Source organism: Podarcis gaigeae (assembly GCF_964106915.1).
Source record: "Podarcis gaigeae genome assembly, chromosome: 4".
NCBI lineage: Eukaryota > Metazoa > Chordata > Lepidosauria > Squamata > Lacertidae > Podarcis > Podarcis gaigeae.
This window is the reverse complement of record NC_139677.1, coordinates 58,922,776-58,945,912: the sequence shown is the minus strand read 5'-3', so window position 1 is coordinate 58,945,912 and position 23,137 is coordinate 58,922,776. Positions and strand designations below refer to the sequence as shown.

The following is a 23,137-nucleotide window of genomic DNA, read 5'->3' as shown; positions in this document are numbered from 1 at the left end:
TATATCAATGCAGGAATGGATGCTTGGGCAATGACACAAAGGCAGAAAGACTTGATTGTCTATCATTTTGGAAACAAATGTCATTAGCAGAACTAGCAAAACAAGCGGAACTGGTAAAAACAAAGTGATATAGTACTTTTTAGCACCCTTTCCCTGAAGCATTGCGATTGCAGAGACCCAATTAAATTATTTCCGCTTTCCCACTTTTACAGTGGAATTTCATTACATTGGAATCTTGGGAGAAATGGTTTGATTTTTGCAGGCACACTGTCCACAGATATAAAAAAGAAAGTATCTCCAAATCACTTTAGTTGTTCTTTCTTCAGTTCAAGGCACTTCAGATTCCTCTTTGGTTTGGACAACCCTAGGCTTGCCATACATCCGGAAAATCCCAGACATGTCCTCTTTTGGGGTCCTACATCCCCATCTGTTTTGTTTGTTTGTTTGGTTTTTTTGCATTTTATAGGAAATGCCTGCGTTTTAGGGTGCTTTATTTTGGCGAGATTGCAAAAAAAGTTGTTGAGCTTTTATTTTGCAAGATCACCCGAATTTTTACTTCTTGAAATATGGGAATCCTAGACAAGCCTGAAACCTGCCATTTTGTGTTGCTTGTTTCTAATTTAGGATTCAGTAAAATCAGATGCACACCCCTAACAAAATCAAACTTCTGGAAGACCCCTACTGTTTGTGAGACTCCTTGATATTGTCCCAAAATATAGAACCAAACTGATGCACATGAGCGTAGCATATTTTAAAGAAATGTATCTGATACCTTGTCCATTACTCATTATGTACATTGTTGTCTTTCTTTCTTCTTTCCTTTAGTAATTGGTGAGGCTGAGAGTATAGATTGGTACAACCCACAAGGAGAGAAGATTGTATCTAATCAAAGAGTGGTAGTACAGAAAGAAGGTGTCAGATCACGGTTAACAATCTACAATGCCAATGTGGAAGATGCTGGAATATACAGGTGTCAAGCAACAGATTCTAGAGGACAGACTCAAGAGGCTACAGTTGTTTTGGAAATTTACCGTAAGTAAAATCCAAAGGTGAAAATAAATTCAGTAGTGAGGCTTCTCTTCCTTCATGTTGTACCGAAAATGATGAATATAAGTGCTCTGTAAACTTTATATCAAAAGTATTCAGTATATTGGGGCTACTCAGTGCTAAGTATTGTATGTACTCAATGATTACTTTGAAGTAAGCAAATTTTCATATATATATTTGTAATAGATGGCAGCAGAAGACTTATTTATAGTAATTGGTCACGACTAAATGACTAAACAGCAACAACAATGGTTTACTTTTAACTTGAAATAGTTTTGTCTTTGTTAATAGAAACTTAAAGTATTCTGGTATTTTTGAAAACAAATTTGATGTGATTTAAAAAAACAACAACAATCAAGCAGTGTATGACTTTTATGAAATAAATAAATAATATAGCGCTGATGCCCTGCTGTATATTTTTGCCATCAACCTTGTCTTTTTGCTGCAACAGAACAATACAATAATCGTACTTACCCAACTTGCTTGTGAAATACTTTTAACACTTTAAAGTGCTAACTAAATTCTATTTGTTACCTAAGTAATGTACTTTGGAATTCTCAGCAAATGGTAGAAGCTACTAACTAAACTGTCTTTCCTTCTTTCTTAGAAAAGCTCACATTCCAAGATATCTCATCCCCACAAGAATTTGTACAGGGAGAAGATGTACAAGTCATTTGCCGTGTTACTAGTTCACCTGCACCTATTGTCAGCTGGTTGTATCAAAATGAGGAAGTCTCAAATATTGCTGACAGTTAGTATTTTGGTAACTCTTTAAATTATCTGTTTTCATTCTACATTCAACCAGTTTAAAGGCACTTATGTTAATGTTCTGATATAGTAATGAAACACTTATCGTGTTAGCAAAATAATGAGTAAAATGTGGTCATTGAGATGTGTTATTGCTGGAGATGGGGAATACAATTAATGTTACTATTAAATCGCGATGCAGTCCTTTTCCTGATATATCCCTCTGAAATTTAATTTTCCATTGCAAATAAAGTTAAATAGCTTAGGGATTGGCAAATGAAAGCCACAAGATAAAACTGGCCAAAAACAAAACAAAAACCCTGGTGACTACTTGGGTCCTATGTACAAACTCAGTGATGAAAGAAATTTCCCAAAGAAGTAGTGGTTGTGGCCGCAGGACTACCTGGTTATTTTAGACTCTGTGTTGTTTGAGACTTCTCTGCTCAGGATCCCTCTTGAACTTACAAACTGACTGTGTTTGGTACCTTCTTGTTAAGTAACCCCACAGTTAGGTAGACTCTTGCCAAGTACACAAATAAATAATTCTAGTCAACAGCTGTGGGAAGACATTTGTAGATTTTTAGCTTTAAAACTTGGTTGTAAATTAGGTTAGTCATGGAGACCAGTGAATTCAAGAATTGTCATTGTTAATCTTCATTTGTTTGGTTTTTGGATTAGACCCTCAAGACGATATTTTTTCTCATACATTACTTCAATTCTACTTTAATTTCTATACTACCTTAGTAAATTCTGAGAACTAGATAAAATATGCTGAATTAAACATCAGGAAAATGACTGAATTTTAACAAAAGATATAAATATCTGCTCTATTGTTGTTGGATTTTGCCATGATTTGGAGCACTGAATTATTCTTTCTTTGTCTTCTGCTATCCTGTCTTCCATCAGTCAGATGATTCTGGATTATTTAAATCATTGTGGGAGCTTTCTAAGTGATACATTGGGAGAGAGGTAGGGCAGTGGATTCAGCAGGTGGCCAGAACCTCTCCTTCCTAACCCCCTGCAGACCTTCTTTGACAGGTGGGCAGGGCCTCCACTGGTCAGTCACCTGACTTTATATCAGGTTGCAACCATTTGAAGTTGATTGGCACTGACAGTGTGCCTGCAAACAGGCTTGCTGTTACTAATGTAGCAGTTACATTGAGTTACAGCAGTTACATTTTCCATCTGCAGGTGGCATGTGGAAAGCAAAAATGTCTGTTTGTAGATGTGCTATGAAACCTCACCTGCAAATAATAGGGGGTCTCACTCAACATTGATCCCCCTCAGTGGCATACATACCCTAGTGGGGTTCTCTGCCAGTGCTTTTGAGCTTGCATTATTCCTTTGGAGCTGCACCCTTACCTACCTCACACCTGAGAGGAGGATATTGGCATGGTTTGGGTGAGAACAGCCTTGTGGACCAACTTGGACTGACCCCTGCATTACGAGTTCAACAACCTTCATTGGTGGCAAAAAGTTAAAACTTCAAAACCATGAGCTATCTTACTCTCCTGATATAAGTTACATGGTAGAGACATGCAAGAGTTCAGTGTGTGGAAAAGTCATATAACAGGAGAGAGACTTATAAAAATGATTGAGAATCCGTAGATAAATTCATATATAACCTTCCGATGGCCAATGTGGTTCATTTCCTGTGCTTGTTGGGCAACCACTTGCACACGCCCAAGCCAGCTAGCACAGCCATAGGTCAGAATGATAGGAACTGCAGTGTAACATTGTCTGGAGGGAACCATGTTGGCTTTCTCTAACTTACTTCTTTATCTCTCTTCCTGCCTCTGTTCTTTTTTTCTTTCCTGCCTCCCTTTTCTTTGTTCTGATATTCATTTCTTGTTAGGAAAGTTTGTAAGGTATGATGGGTCAGATGAGCTGTTGTTTATAAGAGGTACATTTGTTAATTTTTTTAAAAAAAGACAACATGAAGCATTTTATATAGGATAACTGAGCTTCGAGAATTACATTTTACTTGTAAATTGAAGTATGTTTTGTTGATGAGCTCTCTGATAGTATAACAGAATAGTTTAAATTTTATCAATTCACAACCATGTTCCCAGCAGTACCTTCACTTACTGATACTATTTTATATCTTACATGCCTTTCCAGATAGGTTTGCCATGCTGCCAAACAATAATCTTCAAATTCTTAAAATCAATAAAAGTGATGAAGGTGTTTACAGATGTGAAGGAAGAGTAGAAGCCAGAGGGGAAATTGACTTTCGGGATATCATTGTACTTGTAAATGGTAAGAAGCAAAACTGAACAGTTCTACACACACACACACACATACAGAGAGAGAGGGAGAGATGGATGCCTGTTTTTGTGTGTTTAAATAATTCTGCTTAGCACCAAACAAAATATTCCGTAAATCTAAATTATCACCCTTTATGTGTGGCCCTCAGTGCTTTCTCTTTCCTTGTTATTACCACAAAATATGCTGTAGCTTACTCTAAGTGTGTAAATAGCTGAGGTCTGGCAAAAGTCATGAACAAAATCAATTTTTCTAATACTATAATATCAAGGTAATAGTCTACCATTGAGTTCACATTCTAGTTTATAATAGAAATTGGGCTAGATGTTACATTGGGAAAACCTCCACTTATATAATTCAGAATAATCAAGGATTCAATATTATGCTCATTACTGTAGCAACTTATCAGTTTGTTAAATTACACCTTGAGACTTTCATTTAATGATGCTGCAGCCAAACACACACACACACACACACACACACACACACACACACAACACATATAATCTAATGTTTGTGACTATTGTTGTGCACCTAAAGTTTACATGTGACTAGGGTTGTAGCCATTTATTACATATATGTATCCATGCAAACCTTTTATTTTAAATGATCTTCAGTTCAGCATAAAGATCTTGATTAAAAAGATAGGCCTGGGTCCAAAGGTGCCCTGCATAAGCTGAAAGGCAGTTCCATACTGGGAAGGTGGCAGTGCTCCAATGGGGCAAGTGGTGTCTCACGTAACATTTCTTTGAATCCAAGGCATAATGTTTGGTGTGTTATTTTTAAACACTACCTTAATTATGGGTTGTGTATGACTTAGAGCAGACCTCTGAATTTCAGTTACCCATCTTCTATGATTTCATTAGATACAACTCTATATTATTATTTTTCAAAATGGCATCTTTTATTAAGTGTGTGGTATAGTGCATAGAAGGGATGCGGGTGGGGCTGTGGTCTAAACCACAGAGCCGAGAGCTTGCCTATCAGAAGGTCATGGTTCGAATCCCCATGACGGGGTGAGTTCCCATTGCTCAGTCTCAGCTTCTACCAACCTAACAGTTCGAAACTACGTCAAAGTGCAAGTAGATAAATAGTAAATAGGTACCGCCCTGGAGGGAAGGTAAATGGCATTTCCGTGCACTGCTCTGGTTCGCCAGAAGCGGCTTAGTCATGCTGGCCACATGACCTGGAAGCTGTCTGCGGACAAATGCTGGCTCCCTCAGCCTATAGAGCGAGATGAGCATGCAACCCCAGAGTCATCCGCGACTGGACCTAACAGTCAGGGGTACCATTATCTTTACCTTTATAGTGCATAGAATGGGCACAGTCCAGCCAAACCAAATATTTATATTCCCTCCTTCCACAATGAAGATACATGCAGACATAGTACAGTGGTGCCTCACAAGACGAAATTCGTTCCGTGAGGCTCTTCGTATAGCAGTTTTTTCGTCTTGCAAAGCAAGCCCATTGACAGCTTAGCGGATTAGTGCTATTAGCGGTTTAGCGGCTTTTAGCGATCAGCTGTTAAGCAGCTTATCAGCGGATCAGCTGATAAGCGGCTTAGCGGCTTAGGAAAAGGGGGGAGAAGGGAAAAAAACCCGAAGGAACTCGCAAGACTTTTTCGTCTTGCGAAGCAAGCCCATAGGGAAATTCGTTTTGCGAAGCGCCTCCAAAACGGAAAACCCTTTCGTCTAGCGGGTTTTCCGTCTTGCGAGGCGTTCGTCTTGCGGGGCACCACTGTATAATAAAAAAATGAAGTAGTAAAAAGATATTGTTGACTATCCTGAGATATTGTTGTGGCTACAAAACCAACCTTTGAGCTCATTAGCCTGAGCAGACCAGGAAAGAAACTTCCCTAGCGCATGAATGCCTTCACTATTCTCAAAGGTTGGATAGTATGGTTTTACTGCTGCCTGTAGTTCCCTCCATTCCTTGAAAGGTTTGGCTTTGGGGAGTAGGGGTCAGCTATTGGCTGATCTCAGGTTAGGAGCCACAGCAAACTCAGCCAACAGGGTTGATGGCAGGCTGTAGTCATCTTAAAGGACACTACCCAAAGTAAGAGGAATGTTATTTTAATAAATATAGTGCACCAAACAAAAAATTAAAAGGCATTATGTTTCAAATGTTTTGATGTTTACAAATTTGTGTGGAATATGTAGTTAGCAATTAGTTGCAATTCATTTGAAGTAATTACATATTTAAATCTAAGGTGCTATTGTTAAGGCGTTTTTCCTGTTTCCAGTAATGAACTCCTTAAAGCATTTATACTGCAGTAACCTTTAAAAACTATCATGCATTTATGTCAAAAAATCACTATATTTTTTAATTTTAAAATGGCATCAAAATGCTAAGAGTTAACAGTTTAGAGCCTAACAATTAAGGTTTAAATATCCATGGTTTCTTCTGATAGAAGTACTGTAGTTAACTCTGAACTGACTAAAACTGAAACTATAAACTGCTAATATTCATGATCAGACATAAACAAACTCGGCCCTCCAGATGTTTTGGGACTACAATTCCCATCATCCCTAGCTAACAGGACCAGTGGTCAGGGATGGTGGGAGTTATAGTCCCAAAACATCTGGAGGGCTGTGTTTGCCTATGCCTGTTCTTGATGAAAGTAAAATAAGTAACTGAATTTTACTTGACTAAAACTTATCCATCGGCCTCATTTATGGTTCGAAAATGAAATGGTTATAGCAAAGTTACTTTAAGAAACAAGAGGGATCTGTGTGCTTTCAGTTATCTAACCTTACATCCATTTTCCATATTTTCTTCAGTTCCTCCAGCTATCACATTGCTACAGAGGTCCATTAATGCCACAGCAGATCGAGGAGAGTCAATTACATTATTCTGCAGAGCCATGGGTTCTCCTGAACCTGAAATCAATTGGTATAGGTAAGCTCAAATATATGCTGCAGAGATATTTCAAATATACATTTGATAGTGAGGTGAAAATAAAACTTTGAACTCATAGGGATTTCTTTTTAAAGGGTCACTAATTGAGCAGGTATTTTGTTCTTGTTTTTACTTTATTCCTGATGGAAATGTCATGTAATTGGACTTCGTGCTATCTGAAACCTTCAAAATTAACATGAAACATTGTCTGAATGCTGTAAATACAAGAAAGGCACGGATCCTAAAATATTATTCACTTTGTTTATATCTGAGTTACACTGCCAAAGTGGATAGAGCTTCAGCCAAAAGTTCAGACTTTCATATTCAGTGCAGTCATAAGCTTGTCATCCAGATGATCCATCAGCAGTACATCCAGATGTGTCTCCAGGGACTGAGGGGTGCAATACACACACCTCAATCTGCTGCACTGTGGATGGAGCCTAGAGCAGTTCTACAGGCTTTTCCCCATATGCAACTCTCTATTCTACCCACTGAAAGTGTGGCTAGGTTGTTTCTCTTACCCTTTTTGACTGAGGTGGTTTGGGCCTCCATCATTCTGCATGCAAATCTTCAGTGCCAATTAGGTGTAGAATACAAGCTTTTGCCATCCCAGCAGTTCAAAAGCACAGCAGTGCAAGTAGATAAATAGGTACCGCTGCGGTGGGAAGTTATATGGCATTTCCGTGTGCTCTGGTTTCCATCATGGTGTCCCGTTGCGCCAGAAGCAGTTTAGTCCTGCTGGCCACATGACCCAGAAAGCTGTCTGTGGACAAACGCCGGCTCCCTCGGCCTGAAGCAAGATGACCACCTTATCCCATAGTTGCCTTTGACTGGACTTAACCGTCCAGAGGTCCTTTACCTTACCTTTTTAGAATACAAGTTCAGTTGTATTCCCACATATGGATAAGGTAATTTGTTTAGAAACATTGCTACATAGACTATAACTAATACAGTCCATGATCAAACTTTATTTCTATTTACTAATCACCTCTTGTTGAGAGATGCTTTCTTTTCCAGAAAACATTTTGTTGGGATTCTGTCCCAAATCTCATATTTCTCTCATATGTAAATTGTAATGAGCAAAGAGGTGCTTAAGAGAAAAGTCAATCAAAAATCTGAGCTTTTCTGTCTAAACAAGTATTTCCAGTTGTGTGTGCAGAAGCATACTCCTTCTCTAAGCCGCTTCTGCAATTTTGAACATGAAAAATCTGACTCAGGTATTGCATAAAAATACCATTTTGTTATGTTAAAAGCATGAGGGGTCATCTCTCAGAGAAGTTATTTTACCAACTTTTTTCTTTCTGCTTATCTATTTAAATAAATATTATAAAAGCTGTAGTTTGCAAACTGATGCAGTTTGCACATAGATGCATAGATTTTAAAAGGAAAGGGGTGCAATTCCAGTACTATACTCAGTCTAGCATGAAATTATTCATAGCAATATTTTTTTCAATGTTGAGAATTACCGTAGTAGACTTGTACATGCTATTTTTATAGTGCCCACATGTATATAAACTGCTGGATGAGATCTCTTCTGCTCACTGGGGGTGTTGAAATCTGACCTTGCAGATCTTTCCACAGAAAAGTTCCTTCATAGGTAGAAGCAACTAAATCAGCAGATTTTATCAAAACGTTATTTTCAATGGCAATTATCATTGATTGAAAAGAAGTCCCCCTGATAACATCTTTAAAAAAATTTTGAGGCTTATCTTTCAAAAATGTAAATGGATGCCTTCTTTTAGTATTGTTCATTTTCTTAAATTATTAATCTCTTGAAGAATTATTTGCAACCTCAACTGTTGGTATTCAGATCCTTGTTTCCTGACATAAGCAGAACTTCCTGTTGCCTCAGGGTAATTCCCTCTCTGCCTGTTTGAGGATAGCATGTTTTGGAGTATAAAGCTTTCTTTTAAAGATGAAAATATCCAGTATTTAGCTGTGGGGGTTTATTTTTGGTTTGGTTTTTCAGTTTTCTTTTTTCTTCCCATATCCTTGAGAAAAGACATATTCTGCATGGTGTGAGCAGGCTATAATTTGCAACAATGAAGCAGGATTTTTACTAATATTACAGGTTTTCTCTTCCTCCTACACTACAGCAACGTACAGTAGCATCTCTTTTGCTTAAATTGTAACCTCTTTGGTATTTGGTATATTGAGTCCAGTAGGAGAGAAACAGCTAACCCAAGCTTTCAAAATGCATTCATATTTCATTCACACCAGTGGCCATGGTGTAACACAAGAACAAATGTCGCTGGACATGTCACCACAACCCCACCTGTGTGCTCCCATTTATATTTCTCAAAACAATTAAGACGTAAATGATTGCTAAACTTCTGCTAGATTCCAGTGGATTTCTAGAAGTTGATTTTATGCCATAAAACTTCAGGGTTAGTGGAGTCTGTAACTTGAAATGTATGTAACGGGTAGGGTTGTGGAGACATGTCCAGTGACATTTGTTCTTGTGTGACCATAAAACATGAAAATTAACAGGTATGGAAAGGTCAGGAAGACCAAATAAAGTGCTGTCTGAATACAGCCTATGAGAGTACAGTGGTACCTAGAGTTACATACGCTTCAGGTTACATATGTTGAAGGTTACAGACTCCACTAACCCAGAAATATTACCTTGAGTTAAGAACTTTGCTTCAGGATGAGAACAGAAATCGTGCAGTGACAGTGCAGCGGCAGCAGGAGCTAAAGCAGTACTTCAGGTTAAGAACAGTTTCAGGTTAAGAACAGACCTCCAGAACGAATAAAGTTCTTATCCCGAGGTACCACTGTACATCTCTTCTGTTAGTTGTTCAACTTTGTGATTAAATTGGCCACAGGTCAGTCAATCATGATGAAGTGACTGTGGGTAGTAAGTTCAGTAGTACAGTGAAAATATATTTAAACTCTCATGACTGGAGCTGTACATCCAGTGAGAAGGTTGGAATGTGTGAGGTTATATTGAATTTACCTGAAACTAATAAATAATTTGACCTCAGGTAATTAATTTGCATAGTCCTCAATTATTCAGTGAACCCTATTAAAATGAATTGCCTTGCAATTTTTTTAAAAATAGCACTGTACATTTGCCAGTGAACCAAGAAACTGTGTGCTACTATTGACACTAGTATGTTATGTACTAGAAATGATCGTGAAAATATTCTTATACTTATTTATCATTATTTATTTATTAAATCTGTTAGTCACTTTATCTCGCCCAAGACAAGCCAAATAACAACAGTAATATTGTTTTGAAATGTTTGCCTGTTTCAGATCAGATGATAAAGTATGCTTTGTGCTTATAAATCATTTTCGTCTCTCAGGAGAGGAAAACGCATTGAGGAAAATGAAAAATACGTACTAAGGGGAAGCAATACAGAACTGACCATTAAAGATATCAAAAATATTGATGCTGGACCTTACATCTGTGAAGCAAGAAATAAAGCAGGAAAGATGACAAATCAGACATTTCTTCAAGTTTTTGGTAAGTATTGCTTGCTATATCTACCTTTGAACTCTGTACAAAATTAGAGTACTTATTCTGATTCCTGTTGTATTGTTAAGGTTCCCACTGAATTTCACATACAGATTTCAGACAAAATTGGAGGTCCTGTGCAAGGGTGTTTGACAGGCATAGACAAACTCGGCCCTCCAGATGTTTTGGGACTACAACTCCCATCATCCCTGACTGGTCCTGTTAGCTAAGGATGATGGGAGTTGTAGTCCCAAAACATCTGGAGGGCTGAGTTTGCCTATGCCTGGTGTATGGCATACGTCCAAGTTGCCAGAAATTTCACCTAAGGTAAAAAAAAAAAAAGAATAAGCAAATTTTTGAACTCTGAGGGAATAGGGATTATAATATCTTGCATATTGTGATTCTTCCCCCAGCCCAGATGCTAATCCCCAAGCATTCATTAGGATAACCTAGGGGAGGGACAGTGATGCTATAACCTACCATTATTTCTAATGCTGAATTTGAGTAGCCTAGTGCCTGTCAGGTTGGCAAAAATACAGGAACACGCACAGACATTACCCCCTTTCCTGCTTTATTGTAGCCAAGCACTCTGATTTGAAACTAGGAGATAGCTGCAAATGCCTTTAGCATTATTTAAAAGAGTGAGGGAAATGTTTCAAAGGAGTAGGAAATTCGCCCCCCCATCTTTATCTTGAAAAGCACCCCTCCCCCTTTTCCTTACAGCACTATGAGAATCCTGTGACAGCTAACAAGCATTGAAAAAGACCAGTTTTTAAAAGTGATATGGGATCGCTGCAACTTTTTTCTAAATTTGAAATACAACTTTCATTCTTTTAGTAAAATACACACACCAAAACCAACAATTTCCAGTTTCATTTATTTAATAGCTGCTATTTTTTCTTTTCTTGTTTACATTTATTCACAGTCTTACAAAAAGTATGTTCTGATTAGTGCTACAAGGGGACTTCAATTATTGCTAAATTTTAGATTTGGAAAGAAGAAACACCCAAGCTTCCCCACCTCTAATTTTATGTATTACTATTCTACAAGATTCTTTGTTGTCAATGACATGTATTCCTTGTATTTTCAAATTTGTAATGGTTGCCAAATGAATAAATCTGATTAGTTTAATCGTTAATGTTTTCATCACCTATATGGGTTCGACACTAAACAATGTCTGCATGTACATCTAAAATCCGCTAGCTTTGGATGCCTGCTGTGATGAAAGCTTGGCCACACATGTGCAGAATTTCACTTATCATAGGTTACCGAAGTTCCATGGGAAGTGGCACTCAGTTGGTAATACATTTGAGTATAACAACTTTGGCATAGTTATCTACAAAAACCAGTTAATAGCAAATTTCAATACAATCTATAAGAGGAACACCCTGCTCCCATTCCATGGGGCACTGATGCACTTCTAATAATGCCCTTTCTCTCTGTGTGTCCTGCTAAATATTATGTGTGTTCAGAACCAAAAAATGTTTTCTAGTTGTCAAGTACTCTTCCTTGCATTCCACTGCTAGGGGAGACTTGAAGTTATGCATGATAGAGCCTTCTCCATGGCTGCAGCCTTCTTGTGGAATGTCACCCACCCAACACTAACATAGTGCTAAGTGAAGGCATACCCATTCATCCTTTTTAGTTACTGTTTTAGTCCTTTCCTCTGCTTAGTTGTTGAGTTGCTGTTTTGTTTCCTGATGCTTTCTTTTATTATTGTCTTTTAATAATTTATTTTCTGTTGTATCTTCATTGGTTTTGGTACCAATGAAGGGTAGCTTATAAATCTTCTAGCTAAACAAATAGCATTGTTCATATTTATTCAAATCAAGAATGAATAATATAAATTATATTTCTAACAGTACAGCCTCAAATAATACAACTTAAAAATGAAACTATCTTTGAAAATGGCCAAGCTACCCTCATATGTGAGGCAGAAGGAGAACCTGTCCCTGAAATTACTTGGAAAAGAGCAATCGATGGAATCACATTCTCTGAAGGTGACAAGGTAAAACAGTCTCCCTTGATTATTATTTTTTTGAGAATCAGGATTATGTTGAATAAAGGCTAAATATATCTCTTTATTACTGGGGGAAGAATGGGGATGGAGGAAAGGTGTAAATACCAATGTCACTTTGAGTTTGGCACTTTTGTTTCCAATATATGTATACGATACTGTGGGAATTGCAGTTTTCCAGCAGAGAGGAAAATAAAGACAAAATACTTAACCACAGCAATTCCACAGACTTCAAGGGAAATGGTCTTCCTTGAAACTTGTTTTCTGGACAGAGATCAGACAATCCAAAATAAGAGAACATTTTTGAAGAATGCAGTCCTATATCCACTTACAGAGAGTAAGTGCCATTGAATTCAGTAAGATTTGCTTCTGAATAAGCATGGGTAAGAATGCTTTGTTAATCTCTTAAAAATTCCCTGCTGAAATTTGATAGGACATTTCTCTACATTTCCCCTGTAATTTAGAATGTCAGTATTTCCGCTTTAAAAATGCTCCCTTAATTTGCTTTATCTAGGTATAATCCTGAAGACAAACTGCAGGGTGAAGTGCTCTCTTCAAAATCTGTAGGACTTGTGCACATTGAGTATTTTGTGGATAATTTGAACAAATTATTATGAGAAAGAGCTATCTAGTTATGTGACTATACATTGTCTTCAGATTTCGGGCTATTTGTAATATGATATTGTTTTGATGCATCTTCTTGGGAATGCAAGAGAATATGGAAAGAAAGAGTCATAATGTACCTAACTATAAAGATATATCTATAAAGATTATATTGGAAATATGAAATTATATAACTGCTGAAAATGAGTAAGAGGTCTTGAGAATGCAAGTTGCAGTCATGGCAAGTTGCAGTCTTAATATTTATGTACAACCCTAACCCTAACCCTAACCCTAACCCTAGTCCCAGCACATATTCCCTTACTTGCTACCAACCAATTCCTTGCAGCTCTGAATTCTTTTCCCCCACTGCTTTAGTTATTGTTAATTATTTTGTTGGACCTGTTTGTTGGTGTTTTTAATGTAGTTTTATGAGCTTATTGAACATTGCTTGTTTTGGGAGCATTAAGATAATAAAGCAAGAGGTAAATACTAAAGAAAATGATTATATGTGTGTACTAGTATACTTTTTTTTAGTTCTCTTAATGCCTTGAAACTTCTAATTCCACTAGAATTCTTCTAATAGTGACCTCTTTGAATTATAGCAAATTTTATACGACACCCTTGCCTTGTGTGCAGATAAATATGTTCCACAAATAAGATAGATGTCCTTTGGGGAATTTATGTCTACTCCTGATTTGGCTTATATCCCAGAACTAGAAACATGAGGTGTCAAGCTGTGTAAGGAGGATGACCATGCCCTTAATGATGTAACTTCTCCATAGCAAAAGACTAGAAATATTAACATTTCGCATACAGTGTTTCCTCTGGCTGCAAGGCAGTCTCCATACATGACATTTACTGGTAACATTTAAGGCTTGTGATACACAATACAGCAATACAACATGGTGTCAGATTTCACTGCTGTTATCTGCAAAGTCGAATGTCCCATACACCACTGTGAATATGTTTCCTCTCATAAATTGTTATTCTTAATAGAAACTGGCAAAGTTTATCTTGTATGTGCTAGTATACTTTGAGAAGATGGTTGAAGCTATGCACTTCCAAGCATGGTGCTTATTTTGATGTTGTTTTTTCTGTTTGGAGCTGTTCTTTATGATAATCTCACCTGAGTTGGTTATGCCTATTAAACCTACTCTCATGAGTATTTTACTGGGTATAAAATGGTGTTATTTGGAACTGGGCTTTCTTTGCTTCTGCCTTTCTGCCTTTTGTGGACTCTGTTCTTGAACTTTACTGTAATAGATTTTTCAATACATGTTCTCATCCTGTTTCTTGTAGACTATCTGATGGTGATGCAAAAATTATGGTCCAAAGTAGAATCATATAAAGAAATCCTGAAGGAAATGACTACTCTTGATCTAGAAAAAGATTTGCAAAGCAGTTGTTTTCAACTTATTTTGAAAAGACATCAGAGTAGCAGGGGCTGATCAGGTCAGCCTATGGGGTGGGGAGAGCTCTCTTTCTTTTTTCCTTTTTCCTTTAAAAAAATCCACCACCCACCCACAGAGATGAGTTCAAATAATGTCAAAATAAGTTTATTTGTTTTTTTTTGTGTGTTTTTTTACAGTTGAGATTAAAGGAGCTAGGGCATTTTTACTGAGAGAGGACCAATAAGTACTTTAATATATTATCAGGGTACTCAATTAAATAACCTGGCAAGGTATTTCATGGTCAGTTTCAATAGGTTTCCAGTTCTGTGCACTATGTAAATAATTGTAAGGTTATGACTAACCTGCCAAATATGGGAAAATTAACAGTGTACAGTAGACCTTAATATATAACACTTGACTCTAATGTACTGCATTGTATTATAGAAGCAATCTATATTCCTTTCCCTCCACCCCATTGAACCTCACAGAGGATAGGCTGTAAAATATCTGGTCATTCTGTAATGTGCTAACCAATTACTATGGTGCAAGTCCTATTCTTTGATTTTCTTTGAATTTAATGTGAAGTATGTTTGTGTTTGTTGCAATTTTTATAGGTTCTGTTTATTTATGCTGGTGAAACTATTGTAATTACTATACAGGAACATCAGTAGAAGGGATAGAATTAAACAGGGGAGAATGAGAACTAAATGGGGGGCATAATTTCACTTTATAAAGAAGCCCCCCAAAATTACTAGCCTGCTAATAGCCTGTGAAGTCATTTCTTCCACAGCAAGCATGGAAACAGCAGACAATACTCTCTTAACAGACTAATAAAAGAAAATTGGTTTATATCAATCAGGCTGGTGGAGAAATTGGTTTCTCCACTCTGCCAAGCCACATACTCATTGCCATACAATTCCACACATTTGACTGCATGGAATTCTTTATCACATATGGCTACCAGTCAAGTCATTAAATACAATGATGGCATAATCAATAATGCATGTTATTCTCATAAAAAGCATATACACATACATGCTGAAAGCTTGAATATGAAATGTGATCCACTGGATAACTGAAAAGAAGTGGGGTGGTATACGTTTTTAACTGTAGGTGCTGTTTTCCCTTAAATTCAGCATCAGTCTTAGTGCATCATCTTAAGTGAATTTTGGACTGTATTCTGATGGTAAATATTGCTTTAGTTTATTAAAAATAGCAGTTGTTATTCATGTCTGCAAGTGCTCCCACAGCATGAACTTACTAAATGATACTGCAATATCAGTAATTCGCCAAGAACCCATTTTTTGTACCCTTCCCCCCCCCCCCCATAATAATAATTGTGCATTTGTAAATATAGTTGGGATGGTTGGCAGTACAAATGCACTGATAATACATGAAATATGAAAAATATACTTATTTTACATCTTGATAGCTTGTTAAAGCTGATGATAAGGCCATGTGTGCTTATGATTCTTGCAAGTTTTATCACAAATGTGTCTTCTGATCACCTTACAGAAACCTGTAGATGCATTTTCATTTTTCTAGCTCCATAAAGAATATGTAGAAATATTGTGTTTGCACTTTTAATTGGTTGTTGAACTCTTATAGCAATTCTTACAGAATTCTGCTTTGTCGTCTTCATTTCCACACCGTTTTGTTCCAGAAATTTAGTTTCCTATAATTTCCTCCCAATCTCAAGCCTCTATATTTTAAACATGTGCAGCTTGTTCAAAATAGTCTAATTACACAGATTAATGAAAACTGGAACGTTAGATTATACTGAGCTGATTTGGAAACACCAGTGGAAACATCTTGCATTTTTATCTTGTGAGTCGCCTTGAGATCTTTTGATGAAAGATGGTATATAAACTTAATAAATTAATAATAATAAACAGAAAGGGTAGAATCCAGCTGATGTTATTCCTCTAATGGAGGCCTTAGTCAATGAAACAGGAAAGGAGGAAATTTTGCCTCCCTGTAGCTTCCTACACTCCTTTCTATTCCATACGGTTGGAATCTCCAGAGCAGTTTTTGACAGTATCTGACATCATATTTCAGTGAAGTTTTTAGTATCCTTATGTAGTTACCTTTATTTTTTCTGTTCCGTATGATTACTGATGCTTCTTTACTTTTTTTTAGCAACAAAAACACATTTAAAGTATCATTTTTCTTCATTATTTTCCTTTTTTACCTTCCTACAATTACAGGCGCACCAATGCCGGCTCTTTCAAGAACAGAAGAAGTAGTATTGGGTTTGGTATGTACAATGCCCTGTGTCACCTCTTTCTATAACCAACCAAAATGTTGCATGAAAACACCAGCATAAAGCAGTGATTAATCATGTCTCATATTGCTACCATTTCTTAAATTATGTCTCATGTCCTTTAGAATTTACTTATTGTACCTGTATGTAATGATAATTATCAGGCAATTTTCAGTACATACCAAGTGATATTTCTACTTTGAAATCATTAAAATTAGCTGCTATGTCTACAGATGGACAGAAAGCCAAAGCAACAAAACAGCTTTCCTTCAGGATTAGATTTCATATAATGACCTAAATACTGATCAGCTCTTAAATGGGTGACTACAAATTATTTCTTCCCTTGAAGGACGAAAGTATATAAACCCATTAAGGAAATTGTAGCATGTTGCAATGATTAGTACCTGCGTGAAACTGAGAAATAAACTGCACTTATAGACTCCATTCAAGGTCTTTCATTTAGGGGAAAAAATCACAATCAAATGCAAGACTCAGATGTAACATGACTGAATCAGTGCGCAATAAGGAATATACACATGGCAATACTCTGGAATTTTCTGCTGTTTCCAACAGGTGCATGGATAGAATACATTTACCAGAAGAATGTGGGGAATGTTGTGAATGTTGCATCCATAACCCAGAAGGGAGCTTCCATCAGCTTCTCCACATTGGTGGCTGTTGTGAATAACAGCCCTTGCTCATCAAAGGTAGCTTTCAGCCTAGGAAGTCTTGGCCATCTGTTTCAACTTCTGGAATTTTCATAACACCTTCAATTCAGACAGCACTTTTTGTCTCCATTGCTTTTCTTCTACTTGAGGAACAAGCTTACTGCTGGAGTTGATCTACCTTGTCTCCAACAGTGAAGCCTGACTTGCAAGTGTCTGTACTGTTTTATTTATCTCTCCTGTGGATGCTAGTTCATCAACCATACAACATGCAATATATTTCTTGGCAAACAGATATATTTCATGGACTTCAAATACAGTGCTGTTTAATCAGGATTCTGGATCCTTTTGAAAATCAGTAAAAACTGGTCCTGACAACATGAGTAAACCATATATTTGACTTTCTCAGCAGCTAAACAGCAGCTGAATTAAATAGTAGCAGTGAAGAACTAAGTATACGATTGAGGCATCATCTTGCTTTGGCTCTCCTACCATCTATACTTGTGGCAATTATAGGTACTCAATTTCTGATGACTGCTAATAATAAATTTTGCCTTTTTGAGGGGGACAGATTGTAGTACAATCAAGAAACCAATATTGTCATATACATCATACATTTGAGAAATGGCAGTATTATACATACTGGGGCTGTATTTCCTGTCATTATAGCTGGTGACACATGGCATTCTTTAGATCTAAACAAAGTGAACATGTTGATAACGGAAATGCATTTGAAAATGCATTATTGCTACGAACAGTGACAAGTAAAATCAACCTATAGTGCAATAGTTATGTAGTTGTTATACAGAATTCTAAAAATAACAGTAATTCAAACATTTACTCAGGAACAAATAAAAGCACCATCGTCTTTTCTTAATTTTATTTCTTTGTAAATAATTTTGTTCTAGTCCTTTAACTCTGTCATATAATTGCCTGTGGAAATTTATGTATGGACACAGAAACCACCACAAAAGAAGACAAGCTTGTTATATTGTAATCCAAGTAGTCATTACTGCTTACAGCTCTTCTCACATTGTATATTATCCTCCATCTAATTAAAAATGGACAATATGAGAACTTTATGATGTTATCCCTTTTACTGCAAAAAAGAAAAAAATTCATCAGAAACTGACCAATTAAACTGAGTTATTGTTCACTGCAATTTGCATAGTTTTGTAACTGGGGATCAACAAATAATTCCCATGTAGGACATCATTACAGGCAGCGAGCAATAACTAAAATTGGAAGCCATTCTTCTGTATTGGAACAAGACCCCTTCTCTTATCAGTGTCAGTGAACTCTGCAAAGCATTGCATTGCTACCATAGATTTTAATGCTACAATGCATATATTGCTGGTTATACAAATCACCTGGGTTACTTTTATTTGACTTACTTAAATGAGTTAATTATTTATTTATTAAAATCATTTCTAGACTGATTCCCATCCAAAAATCCTGAACATGTTTCCTTAAAAATATACAAAGCTAAAACAAAAATTCTTCAAACTAACATTCAAATTTCTTGAATATATTTTGAATACAATTCTGAATAAGATTTCTGGGAGTGGATTGAAATTCTGACAAAGAGCTCCAGTCTCTCATAGGCAGTCTCCCAGAGCTCACATGCCAGTGGTGGGTAGGGACAGAGGCAGACTAACAGTTGGGACTGTTACCTTTGCCCAGTAGGCTATACCCCTGTTGTGTCTGCTCTTATTTTCCTTTTCCCTGTGTAATGTCAAATCCACCTTATCCAGTGCAGCCGTTCATGCCTACCAAGAGCTTCTCCTGATAGTTGGAGGACCCTCTGAACAGTATGGAATATATACAGGGTTTCACTTGGTAGAAATGATTGCTTAGGCTACAGCAAGTCCACTGTTGGATATAATCCTTTGAAAGTAAATTGGACAGCTTTCACCACTATTTTAATCTGACCCTATTATATTGAGTCTGATCCTTATTCTTAAAATAAAAGTCTTCTTCTATGTCTGTTTATCATATTTATATCTATATTCTTAGCCTTATTTTGATGCTATTGTTTTGCTTACAGTACAATCCTATGCATGCCTGCTCAGAAGTAAGTCCTAGACTTACTTATGGCTGAATATGCATAGTATTGCATAATTGTATTTTAATGATGTTTTCCTCCTATGTTTTCATTTTGTAAACTGCCTTGAGGGTTTTTTATTTTTAAAGAAAAAGTATATATGTATTTTTTGCAATAAACAAATACAATATGTATAGTTAAATTCAGTATTGTGGATGGAGAAAATGTTTGTTTCTATTGGTAACAAAACTACATTTGTTGTGTTATTTTATATTCGATTTTATGCAACGTATTCATGAAATGTAATTCTTTTTGCATTGGAAGTGATGACAATGTGTCAAAAAGTATTGCAGCTTTATAGTCAAATATTAGTTTATTTAACGATAGGTCTATATGATAGGTCCAAATGATAGGTCTATATATACCTTTAGCTTTTATTATTAAAACAAATGAAAGTCTTTTTAAAAGCCGTCCAGTCTCAATGAATGTTAAGCAGAATAAGTCCTAGGTAGCCTGTGGATATCCATATTATAGGGGTAAAAGCTGAAATGAAATTTCTAAAATTTCCTTCTGTGTAATCACCACCATTCTTTCAACCTTTTATGGCTTTTGTTCTAGTCACAGGGCTTTTGGTGTAAGAACTTTCCTTTTAACTTGAATGGTGATTACCATTCATTGTTAGATTTCCCCTTGAGCGTTGAGTGGTACTCACCAAATAATGTAAACAGGAAGCACATACTCCACATGTATATCAAAGTACCCATGGACTCTGGTTCAGGGACGATTCATTTTATTTATTTATATGATCAGTAAGGGCCCAGAAATCCATATTCAGTAAACTTCTATTCTATTACATAGTGTATGTGCAAGGTTTTTGTGTCAGTGTCCTGTGGGTATGTTCTCTTTCTGTTCATTTATTAGTTTTCACTGGCAGTGAGAGAGATTGGAGGGTCCAGGGCATTGTTGGTTGCCTTCAGTTGACTGCAGTGAGTTTGTTTGTGTGTGAGAGGGGGAGGGATTGCTGGGTCAAGATAGCCATATTTATTTGTATGCTGTTGGCCGGTTCTTGTTGTCTTGTTGGGCTATGTGTAATAAAGGAGAGCCACACTGGAGTTAAGGCATCCTCTTTTATTTTTCCCCATGCTAGTTTCAGTTTGTTGGTCAGGCATTCACCTTCATGTGATTAACATTGCATGGAGCATGGGAGCAGGGTGATCCTGTATTCTTTCATTCTGCTCACCCTGCTAGTCATGCATTCAGCAAAGGTCTGAAGAAGGGAGCCTGCACTATGCTCTTTGGCTCATTGTGTGATTCAGAACCTTCCCATAATGTGTGAGCTGGCATACTAATGGCAAACGCAAACTGTAATTGCAGCACTACAGTAGTACACAGGCAATATAACTGGCAGGTAGTGGGTTGGCATCACAGAAGTAAGAAAGTGGTGGCTGCTTCAGGTTGAGATAGAAGAGGAACAACTGGAATGAGAAGTTTTAGGGGAGTATATGGGCTGCACACAATACAAAGGGGAAAGGAATGCTAGCTTGTTTAGAGCCAGTGGTGTGTGATGGGGGAGGGATGAGTTTTGTGGGTATGGTTACTTGAATGCAACTGGCAATTTTTATAGTATTTTCACTCATGAGGGATTTGTTCTGTGTTAGTTTTGGCATGTCTGCCATTGATTCACTGATTCATTGTTTGAGCTACACACTGTTAATCTCAGATTGCCCGTTTTATTTTATTTTTATTTCTCCTGAATATATATGACACTAGAGTATAGTCTGTAGTTTGGCTCATCATTCAGCAAATGGTTCTGCCTGCACATTTAGTTCATGTTTTGTACTTGTGCCATAGGTGAAAGCTGATCTATTGTGATATGTGTGGGTGGTCTTGCTTGTTTACAGGACAAGAGCTAGCTGTATTCCATAGATAAACAGATCCACCCCTTTACAGCTGGCTCTGCATAGGCACACTGGGATCTGCATATTACCAATGTATCTACCTCTAGGTACTTTGGGTTCCACTCCTTACCACTTTCTTTATTTCTCTGGTGCAGCAGCCTTCACCCCTATATTGGTGGATTCTGGGTCCCAGACCTCTTGATCTGTATTCTATATTGGCCATTATAGTGAGGCTGATGGGACCTAGAGTCCTTCAGAAGGGCCACAGGTGTCCCAGCACTGGATGATATCTGAATTCAGTTTTTTACATTTTGTCATTAGCACTGTGAGGTTGCAGTTCTGTGCCCACTTAGATGACAGCCAGCCCCATTGACCTCTGAGGGACTTACATCCAAGCAGATGTATAGAATGACACTGTGAAGAAGGAGCTCTATATCCAAACTTTGTGTTAGTATCACATTTTTCTGCATACATAAAATTGCAAAACCTTAGGAATGTTTGAATACAGCTGAAATCAGCAGGAATTAAGTGCTTAATTGTACCATTCATTTCAGGGGGACTTTGGCGTGCCTTTCTCTAGACTGTATTTGCTACTGATGAATTAATGATATTTTCCTTTACAACATTGTATGCCCTTTATTATTTTTTATTGCATAGGTTTTGAAACAAGTTCAATGAAACTACAAAATCTAAAGGCTACATGCAGTTTCACAGCAAATGCCTCACAAGTTTTGTTTTGTTTTGTTTTGTTTTTAAAAAAACATAGACTATCTTTAGCAATTGTGTCATTATAAGAAGAAACATTTAGCCCTTCTGTCTCTTTGCACTATGCTAGCCGGTTTACTTGCATTTTGTGGTTTGCACAGCCTTTAGGTACATGTAGGTCAGCATTACTCTTTTAAGTGTTTTACATCTGCATTATTCATGGATATCTTCAATATAATATGTCAATCTGATTAGAATGCAATTAACTATTATTTTCAAATCTGTTTGTGATATGTTACTTTATGTTATGAAAAAGCAGGCAACCAATTTATTCTGATTCTAAATATTCTGGCTTTACATTTGTATAAAACAAGAACACTTCAAATGAGGACTGCTTTATTCTATAATTTTTTAAAGCCATTATATTCATCAAGTAACATATACACTGTGCTTTAATTAAGAAGGTTGAGTGAGTGTGTCATTTTATTCATGGTCCCAACATCAGTGTCCCATGTGTACTGAAGTGCAGGAGCAAGCCTCAGCCTTTCCACTGTCCCCTAGTACCATATATAGAGCATAAAGTATATTGTGCATGCATTTATGATGTTGAGCATGCAGTCTACATGTCTTTACATATGCAGGCCTGACACACCCAATCTATACCCACCAAAAATATGAGAAGGTAATCAAGATGAGCCTATATTGATACAGACATGTGTGTATCAGCACCATGTATGATACACTACACTATGGTGAAGTGAGTGCAAGACAGATTGGTTTCCCGGCCAAGAGATGCCGAAATCTGTTTGCTTCCTGTCTGTGCCACTTTCTGTTTTGCTCCATAACTGCATTAATCGCAAATGTAAACACCCTATCAAAATACATATTTAAATGTGTATTTAAAAAAATAATAACCCAAAGGCTATTTAAATGTGTATTTTGATAATGTTTAAACTGCCAAGAATAGCATTTCAGCATTCAGAGACATGCAAGTTTCACATATTAGTAATAGGAACACAGGAATGTGCCTTATACTAAGCCTAGATCATTTGTCCATCTAGCATTGTCTATGCTGATGGGGAGCAGTTTTCTAAGGTTTCAGACAAGGTCCTATACCAACTATATGTGTAG

At 36.9% G+C, this 23,137-nt stretch overlaps 1 protein-coding gene across 3 annotated transcripts in view; it reads left to right on the top strand.

Moving 5' to 3' along the window:
• The window catches only part of NCAM2 (neural cell adhesion molecule 2), a 201,140-nt gene that overhangs the window by 105,019 nt on the left and 72,984 nt on the right, over positions 1–23,137 (top strand). For all 3 annotated transcript variants that reach the window (XR_014563577.1, XM_083736450.1, XM_083736451.1), the window contains exons 3-8: positions 826–1,032; positions 1,655–1,798; positions 3,916–4,053; positions 6,840–6,957; positions 10,269–10,429; positions 12,283–12,428. Coding sequence is in view for 2 of the 3 variants with exons in the window: in XM_083736450.1 (XP_083592576.1) it covers positions 826–1,032; positions 1,655–1,798; positions 3,916–4,053; positions 6,840–6,957; positions 10,269–10,429; positions 12,283–12,428 (914 nt within the window). In the remaining variant the exon portion in view is untranslated. The remainder of the gene's footprint in view (positions 1–825; positions 1,033–1,654; positions 1,799–3,915; positions 4,054–6,839; positions 6,958–10,268; positions 10,430–12,282; positions 12,429–23,137) is intronic.